Source organism: Sebastes fasciatus, chromosome 10, assembly GCF_043250625.1.
Source record: "Sebastes fasciatus isolate fSebFas1 chromosome 10, fSebFas1.pri, whole genome shotgun sequence".
In the NCBI taxonomy this organism is placed as follows: Eukaryota; Metazoa; Chordata; class Actinopteri; order Perciformes; family Sebastidae; genus Sebastes; species Sebastes fasciatus.
This window is the reverse complement of record NC_133804.1, coordinates 27674666-27684583: the sequence shown is the minus strand read 5'-3', so window position 1 is coordinate 27684583 and position 9918 is coordinate 27674666. Positions and strand designations below refer to the sequence as shown.

The 9918-nt window shown below is 38.3% G+C and overlaps 1 protein-coding gene and 1 long non-coding RNA gene across 2 annotated transcripts; both read left to right on the top strand.

The window, feature by feature from the left end:
• The first annotated feature begins 929 nt into the window (after positions 1-929).
• Positions 930-2785, top strand: LOC141775655 (heterogeneous nuclear ribonucleoprotein A0-like). Its single transcript, XM_074649242.1, has one exon. The coding sequence runs from the start codon at positions 1053-1055 to the stop codon at positions 1974-1976; it is 924 nt and encodes a 307-aa protein (XP_074505343.1). The 5' UTR covers positions 930-1052; the 3' UTR covers positions 1977-2785.
• A 285-nt stretch (positions 2786-3070) lies between these two features.
• Positions 3071-6054, top strand: LOC141775656 (uncharacterized). Its single transcript, XR_012595643.1, has 3 exons — positions 3071-3211; positions 3532-3638; positions 5959-6054. It is a non-coding gene; the product is annotated as an uncharacterized LOC141775656 (long non-coding RNA).
• Positions 6055-9918: the final 3864 nt, after the last annotated feature.

Below are 9918 nucleotides of genomic sequence, written 5' to 3'. Positions count from 1 at the left end.
ACTAACCAAGCTGCTGTTGCTGATAATTATGAAGTATATTTTTTTTGTTAGATTGCCTTATATAAAGGCACTGGCTCAGCTATTAAACTTTAATTCTCACATTGCACCACATTTAATTTAATCTTTGGCTATCAATGTGGGTTTTGATTGAAACACATGTACTCCCAAATTTACTTTTAGTTTTCATTTTTTAGGAAGTAGTATATCGCTATATATATATATATATATACTTATATATATATATATATATATATATATATACAGAATATACTATATATATATATATATTCATATATGTAGTATATTCTGTATATATATATATATATATAGTATATTCTGTATATATACATACATATATATTAATACACAATATACTATATATATATAGTATATTGTGTATAAATATATATATATATACATATATATAGTATATTCTGTATTAATATATATGTATGTATATATACATATATAAATATATAGTATATTCTGTATTTAAATATATATATATATATATATATATATATATATGAACACATTTGATCAATGGCGTTTGGTACCATGTGACACAGAAACCGTCCTTCAACAACACTGTGCATCATGATACTAAAACGTTTTTATTTAATTATTGTTTTTGGTATTTTATAATGAACATTTATGTCATTATTAAATTGAATGAGGTCGTTTCTATACGTTTTAATCATGGTTTTAACAGAACAGCAGCTGTCTTTTTGTCTCAGAAAAGAAAGAGTAGCGGACCAAAGCCTAATGATAAGAGGCTGGAACACGCAGTCATATCAGCGAGGGATTTACACATGCGCAGTAAAACGCAAAACGCAGCTTCAGTTACACTGCGCATGCGTAGTACCCCTCTCTTTCAAGCCTCCTTTCAATAGTCCTTGCTAACGTACCGGAAGAGGTGTTACTTAAAGCTACTCTGACGTCACACGGCGTCCAGTATAAATACAGCTGCGTTCATCTCCTCGTCCCCCATTTTGAGCTCAGCGCACCGTTGTTGGGTAATAAACCGTCTGTCGCTTTAGAGATTCAACAATATGTCTGACCAGCTTTGCAAACTCTTCGTCGGCGGCCTCAACGTGGACACCGACGACGATGGCCTCCGTAAACACTTCGAGCAGTACGGCTCCCTCACCGACTGCGTGGTCGTCGTGAACAAGCAGCTGCAGCGCTCCCGCTGCTTCGGCTTTGTCACCTACTCCACTCCGGAGGAGGCCGACGCGGCCATGGCGGCCAGGCCGCACACCGTCGACGGGAACCCGGTGGAGGTGAAGCGCGCCGTGGCGAGAGAAGACGCCAACAAACCCGAAGCCCTCGCCAAGGTGAAGAAGATCTTCGTGGGCGGTTTGAAAGACGACATCGAGGAGGAGCATCTGAGCGAGTACTTCTCTCAGTACGGGCAGATCGAGAAGGCCGAGGTGATCTCCGAGAAGGAGACCGGGAAGAAGCGCGGCTTCGGCTTCGTCTACTTCACCGACCACGACGCGGCAGACAAAGCGGTCGTTGTGAAATTCCACACCGTTAACGGACACAAAGTGGAGGTGAAGAAGGCGCTCACCAAGCAGGAGATGCAGGCCGCCAACAGGAGCGGGATGTCGCCGAGAGGAAGGCCCGGAAGAGGCTTTAGGGGGAATCAAAATGGCTACGGAGAGAGGAACTACGGCGGGAACTACAACTACGGAAATGGCGGCGGGTACAACGGCGGTGGAGGTGGCGGCGGATACGGTGGCTACGGAGCGCCATACGGAGGCGGTGGCTATGGAGACCAGGGCAGCTATGGAGGTGGGAACGGCTACAACGACTTCGGCAGCGGGTACGGCCAGCATTCTTCAGGTTATGGCCCAATGAAAGGGCCACCATTCGGCGGGCAGCGCAGCGCGGCTCCGTACAACAGAGGTGGAGGCGGAGGCGGGTATCCAAGGGGGGGCGGCGGCGGCGGCGGATATGGAGGCGGGTACTAAAATATCCACATCAAACCTCCCCCACTTCCATCCCCCAACCATGCCCTCCAGCAGCCAGGATTTGGACGACAAAATTACAAAAAAAAGGGGGCTTCTGCTGTGAAATCCAACAAATGGCAGAGATACGGACACAGACCCCCCCCACACATCCCCCCCTACCTAATCACCAGACCTCAAAACCCCCAAAACAGGTAGGAAGGTCACTTCCCAGAAAACCTGATAATAACGCGCACATGTTGCCGTTTTCAACTAGGACACACTTTAAAAAAAAAAAAAAAAAAACGATGAAGAATAACAACTCAGTGATCCCTTTTTTTTATTATGTACCCACGCTCGCAACAAAAGAAGCGTGTAGTTGTCGTTTATTAGAGTTTATTTTTTTGCGTTCAGTTTTTTGCAAATTTATCGGATTGTTTTTTGCTGATTATCCTCTTAATATTTGCATTTTAAGCAATTTAGATTTTTTTGTTTTTTCTGGAGTAGTGTGATTTCAATGTATGAGGATGGAGAAAGCATGTTTTGTGGTTTTCATAGCTTTGTCATACTTAAAAATAACTTGTATGATTTAGTCATTCAGCAAAAAAGAGCAGGATACTGCAGGATCCAGTTTCCTTTTTTTTTTCCTCCCCTCCATATTGTACTCCTCACATAGTTTCCGTATTATATAATGTTCATTTTTTCCATTTACCTGTAGCAATATCTAATGTATATTGTATACTTTTCATGTCTTGGAGAACACAACCTACTGTTAAAAACATTTTTTGGTATGCTTATGTATGTTCATTTTAAATAAAACGTTATACCACTTAGCTTAGTTATTTTACTTATTCAACCCAGGCTTCCTCAAGTTCATCCACAGGTATTTATCATCTTTATAGTTACATGGCATTACTTCTCAGGTGGGTGAAATGGTTACAGAATCATTGTAGTCTACCCACAGCCAATGCATGTAGGCTTTGTAGGGTTTGACCTTGTTTTTTTAAATTATGTGGTTGCTAATATGACTCTTTTTTTCCTTTTTTACATATTTGAATACAATATGTGGGCATGAGGGCTCTGATATTTATCTTTGATTATTCCTACTCCCTATTAGGTGTTCTTACTCGTATTCCAGTATGCCATAATAGCCGTAGCAGTTTGTTTGTAGGCTACATCAGGACCCTGTTGATTACCTGGGGTCGATTGTGATAGGAGTCTGAAATATCTCTTTAGGATATCCACATCCAGCAAACTAGGTATGTAAAATCAACCTGTCTTCACTCTGTGTTGGTCAACTATGTATGGAATATCTTTATGCGATGGTGCACAAGTGTGCCATTATTTAATCTTACACTTTAATCATAGCTTTATGCGTCTAATATAGCTAATCTTAAAATATGAAACAAAAAAAGGGGGGGGGGGTTACTTGATTTGGTCTTAACTTTTAAGTGGGTGGAAGGGGACCCAAATTTTGTTCCATCATTAAATTAAATATTGGAACGAGTAAATTGGTGTCTCTTCCAGAAAACCTTACACAGTCCAGTCTCTCACTCTGTTTCTCTCCCATCTCCTCCAGGTTGCTACGGTAACCTGGGCACGAGGACATCACCCCGACAACGATTGGGGTGTGTGTCTCCACGCCGACTGGGGGACCGGAGAGTGGTTGTGCCTTCTCCCCCTCAGGTGAAGTCACTTTTCACAAAGGATTCCCCAGTGTGGTCTAAATGCATTTTAAAGAGTCTTAACATGGGTTTTTATTCTGAAAAGGTTTTTTGAAGATTTTGTAGGTTTTAGTGTTTTTTTACTAAAGGGAGAATTTTGATAACACGGTGCCCTAGTGCAGTTGCAAATGTTATTTCCCAATGACCAGCACTGACTAGTAAACATTTTTAATGTGATATTTTTGATTGTTTGTAGGCCAAGTATTCAGTATTAAACAATAAAAAAAAAACTATCGTGATTTTAAGTGTTCAATTTCTTTCTTTTGACCTCTTAAATTTATTTTAAGACCACTTACTCAGGTGCTGGTGACTTTGGAGAAACAATTTGCACTTCTGGGCACTGTGGGTTTCAAAATATAATAAATATTTGTGATTATAATGGTTGTCTTTTTATTATAAACTCCATAACAGAGTGTGTGAGCCTAGCCACAATATGGTTGCTTTTTTTTTTCAAATAAGGAATACCTGAATTAAATAATTTGCAGTGAATATACTAGGGATGCACCGTTACAGGCTTGGGTATCGGTTGATCTATTGAATTCAATTTGACCAACTTGTTGCTGCCTTAAACAGGTTTACACTTTTTTTAATTATAGTTCCTGTTATTTTTTTAACCAAGTTGCTGGTGTCCGATTTATAATTTTGATAATAAATAACTCACTAAATTTAGGTTATTTTGTTCATGTATTTATTTGTAACATTATTCAGAATATACTTGGGTGTATGTATAAGTGTACAACTTGCGGGTATTTTCTTTCCTCCTGTGGTACGTGTTAATGAAATGTGAATGGCTCAAACTGTCATTCTGCATGTGGCCCATAAATCCAGTATAACAAGCTTGGCTTGTGCCGATAGGACATTGACATGTGTCTGCAGAAGTTTTTCAAGAGGAGGAACAATGGCGGAAAATCACATGCTTATGCAACGCCACGTGTGTCTCAGTTACTCAACCAGGAAGTAGAGGCCTTGATGGGCAAGACGCAACACGTCCACCTCAAAAGACCTCTTCAGGTTGCAATGCTACTGTACAACATTGTTAGACTGCGTTTGCTTGTTACACATTAAAACAAAAATATCTTTTATTAAACTTTTTTCTGAAGGTCTATTGGCTGACAGGATCTATGCAGTAAGGAATACATAATTATTGCAGTTCCCCTCTCTGCAGCTTGTTGCACAGTGCCTGTAACCAGCAACAGGATAAAAGGTGATCCATTACCTTATCAACTGTTGTGTGGATCTGTTTTTAGAGGATGAGGCGTTTCCCTTTTTACAATGCACTTCAGCATTTGAAGACAACAGTAGGTGTTGCAAAATTTGTATGTAAGTTGTTAGGTTTGATTTGAATAGCACATTAAGAACATTTAACAAAACAATATAAATACAGAATGAGGCCAAAAGGATTATCACAGTTTTATCCCCAGTTTTCATTAAGACAATCAAATAAAATAAACTACTGATTTGAAATATAACTCATTAAAGAGGTTGATCACACTGGTGAGAAGTTGAGGCGATATGAACTTCATCTTTAATACGAGTCCTTTAATGCACCTAAAACTTGCATTGAACAGGCTCTGGAGGCGTGAATAAAGACCTTGGCCTGAGAATTTTTTAATAACAAAATTGCAATTCACCTCCAAAGGGGAAGTGTATTGTTTTTTTCAGTTTGAAATTCATAAGATGATGGCAGCCCAATCTAGCTTTGTCATTTTTATTTTTATTTTTTAGGTCTTTAAGTCTGCTGGCCAAAACTTTGATCAATTCTTAAAATAAAATGTATAATGTTTGGTAAGGTCTAGGTGGGTTTTTAATTGTGTTGATACATTTAAAGGATGCTAATTGGATAGCAAATATCAATACCTGGAAGTGCTCTCAAATTAAAATAAAGATAAGATTAAGATAAAGACAGATATTGTTTTAAAAAATGAGCTGAAGTAACCATAAGAGAGCTCAACAAACTTGATGAACAAAACAATACATATGAAAGAATAACCTCGACTTGCACCCTCGATTTAGCAGTGGTGCCTTGATTGTAAGAACAACTGCAATTAGAGACAATTTCAAAATAAAACTGACTTTGTCTTAGCTGGAAGGATGTATCAAACCTCAATACAAAACGTTAACCCTTCAGTTTCATAAAGTTGGAGGAAAGGGCCTGTCTGATGTACTGTGACGATTCAGGAGACCTAGTGTGACACAAAACTTATGTGATATTGTGTTTAAGTGATTCTTGTGGCGTGGCGATGGGAGTGTAAATTTTCCTTTTGTTCTCTTACCTTTTATAGGATAATGGTGCTTGACGATTTCTGGAAAGGATACATCTGTTATGTTCGCCGTGCTTTTTATGAATCTACAATAAATTATATATTTTTATACACCAAGAGACTTGTTATCTTACTTATTTACATTGAGGTCTCCCCCCAGCGATGCCTCTCATGATGGGATCAAAATAAGGTTGTGGACTGATTCATTCTTGTTGGACAGATGTGGTTTGCAGAGGTTTTGAGGCCGGAGATCTAAAGTTGGTGGATATATTCATGTTTCATTCAACCAGGTTCATATAAAATCTTTTGATCGGAGTACGTTTTCAGGTCTTTGGAGCACTATAACACGTGTCCAATTCGATGCTTTAAATTTTTGGTGCTGGTATAAGCGACAGACTTTGCTGGCCTGTGGTAACGTGAAGGTTTTTGCGTTTCGAGTGAAATTGAAGGATTTATAAATAAATATTTTTGTGATGGGTGTCTCCCATTTACAGCTTAAACTACGGCTACGTTACTTTACGTTACATACCTTTTCTTTTTACTTTTAGTACGTACTACAGCTGCTCTTAAAGTACGTACTGTTGCATAAAATATGCATACAATTGGGACATATATAACATTGCACCTTGAACTTTGACCCTCTTGCTCATATATCCGCTGTGCAAAGGATTGTGGGTCAGAAGAGCCAGAAAAGCATGCTGGCTTGCATACTGCACGTAGTAGGAAATCCTGGTATTTTTGGCATACTGCATTTGACATACTATGTGGGAAATACTAACTGCGTTCCAATATTGATATTACCATACTATTTAGTATGCCAGTAAAAGATTCAGTATGTCCCAATACATAGTATGTCAAATGCAGTATGACAAAAATCTCAGGATGTCCTACTACACCAGGTCGCATTTTGCAGTATGCAAGCCAGCATGCTTTTTCTGGCTATTTTCTGACCCACAATCCTCTGCTCAGCAGTTATGTTGGTGCCTTGACATGGGGTCGTGTTTACCGTGTTCACGAGGAGAGTCCATATGAACGCCCCCCTCTTGTGGAATTCACAAGCTCGCAAGTGGAAAGTTTCTGAAAGCTCCGAGTTCACGAGTTGTGACGTGTTTGTTGATGTTGTCAGAAATGCCGGAGGCCATGGAAGTTCATTTATCGGGACATTATAAGATGATATATTGTAATTTGAGTCGTATATTGTAATTCTTTGTAATTTTATGATACGTCGGAAGAAAATGTTGATATAACCTTACAACCTCGATTTTTTTCCTCTGTCATTATGCCTTTGCATTTCCAGGATTATGTTACCCGTTACCACTTTGTGTTGCTAAATTGTTAGCCTCTGTGGCTTCTAGACACCAACAGTAACGTTAATGTACCCACTTGAACTACAAGCATATCGTGTACACGACTTCCCATGATGTAAACACGAGCTCACAAGTTTCATTCGAAGGCACCATATGAGCAAGAGGGTCAAAGTTCAAGGCACAATGTTATGATGAAGTAGTATGTCCTAATTGTATGCATACTACATGCAACAGTGCGTACTTTGTAAGGGCAGCTGCAGTACTAAAAGTAAAAAGTATGCGATTTGGAACACAGCCTAAATCTTTTTCTGACATACTAAATAGTATGGTAGTATGGGTATTGGACATATTTTTGCACCTCGATGTGTATATATGCACAAATATTTTGACAATTTTAAAGGAGCCCTGTGGAGTTTTCATGTAAACAAACTAGAGTTATGTTTACAATCGGCGTTAGTCACCAAAAGGCATTGTGTGTACCCCTGAGAGGTCTCACAAAATGTGTATTTAAATGAATTTCAAAGCCAATTTTTAAACATTTTTTTTAAATAATGTGTGTTTATATCCATGTTTACCAGCTTCCCTTTGTTGGCTCACCTGTAGGTCAGTGGAGTAGTGTGAAATCACTGGCAGGCGTGGGTATCACGTGCATACATACCCACACATTTAAAAAAAGAAACCTCCTCCATAGTCTACTAGAAGTCTGAAACTCCACATGGTACCTTTTAAAGTTTCAATTGGGAGTCAGACACATCAAAGATGAGGAAGTACTGGTGCTAAATGAAACAAACAATGAGAATAAACTTGATGACCTGGTTTAAAGGTTAGACGGTTCCCCAAAAACCGATACTGCAGCTTTCCTCATGACAAAAAGAAACTACAGAAACGGAGCTATTAACAGCTAGAACTGGCACAAAACATGGGCGTGCTGCAACATGCATTAATGTCCTGTAGATTCTTTTGTACTACAGTTGGAGAAGCACTGTGAAGTCTTTTTCCCTGCAGCATGGGGGAAGGGATCTGAGACAAATTTCACTTGAAAAGACTGACTTTAGGTAACTTAAACTGAAGCCCTCTGAGGCTGAAGTGGGTTAGCACTATTTACTGTATATATAAAAAACAAATGTTGGTGTTGGTGCTTCGTTTTATAGTTTTGCTATAGTTTCCCCAATGTGACCAGCTCTCCTGTCGGAAATAATAAATAAATAGGCCTAGCAAAAGGACATTATGTTTAAGTGTGAACATTTTGTCTGTCCGTCCTGCAAAGAGGGATCCCCCTCCTCTGTTGCTCTTCCCGAGGTTTCTTCTGTTTATCCCCATTATAGGTTTTTTAAGGGAGCTTTGGCTTATCCAAATCAAGAGTCTTAAGGACAGAGGATGTTGTATGCTGTACAAATTATAAAGTCCCTTGAGGCTGATTTGCGATGTTGGACTACATGCATAAGATTGATTTGATGTGACTTCTCAAAGCCACCTCAGAGCTGATTTAATCACCATCATTTAACTGCATTTCACAACTTATAAAAGCACTGATCAGTCATATTAACTCAAAATGAAGACGAGATTTGAAGAGACAGAAGTTCACAACCACAGAGTAGCACATGTTAAACGCTTACAATTTAAATTTTGTACAGAAAAGAGCAGAAATCACCTAGTTCATCAAAGAAACCAAAGCTGCGTCATGTGTGATTTGAGGTTGGCAGTGTTTGTTCTTCCTTTTAGGCTATATTTTTGCTATAGGTTCAAAACCTGTTTGGCCACTTCTCTCTGTCCTGAAGCAATAAATAAATGCAAATACATTTACAGCTAGAGGACATTATGTTAACACTTCTGCCCTGTGGAACAATTTCTTTGTAAGGCATAATTTGAGGTATTTAAATGAAATAATATAATACACATTTAAAAATAAGGCCTCAATCAGTTGGATTATGCTACTTTCTAAGCCACACACCAGCCCATATAAATTAGTAAAAATCTGTTTGGATATCCTTCAAAATTGCATTATAAATAAGTCAATAAATAATGCTTACTTTCAATTTATAAAATTATTTTCATTTTCATTATGTAGTATAAGTAAAATGACAGTTTCTGGTGTATTTAAAGAGCATAGGGACTTTAACATGATTAAAGCGTGATGGTTGTTATATTTAAAATAGGCATCATCAATGCTATGCTCGGTGGTTGCACAGTATTATTTATGAATTATGCTTATTATGCATGTTATTAATGTGCTTTTATTGTACTAGAGAAAAGGAAGGATCACAAAGGTTTAAATAATTGAAACACACGAGTCCCCTTTCTTTTTTAGCAATTGAATCTAAGATTTCCGAGACAATTGAAAGCAAGATTTGAAGAGACAGAAGTTCACAACCACAGAGTAGCACATGTTAAACGCTTACAGTCGTATAAATTTACATTTTGTACAGAAAATGATGTGCTATTTGTGATTGTGATTTTTAGGCTATATTTTTGGCTATGGGTTCAAGACATGTGTGGCCACTTATCTCATGTCCTGAAGCAATAAATAAATGAGGACATTATGTTAACACAATTTCTTTGTTAGGCAAAATTAAAGTTATTAAATGAAATAATATAATACACATTTAAAATAAGGCCTCAATCAGTTGGATTATGCTACTTTCTAAGCCACACACAAGCCCATATCAATTAGTAA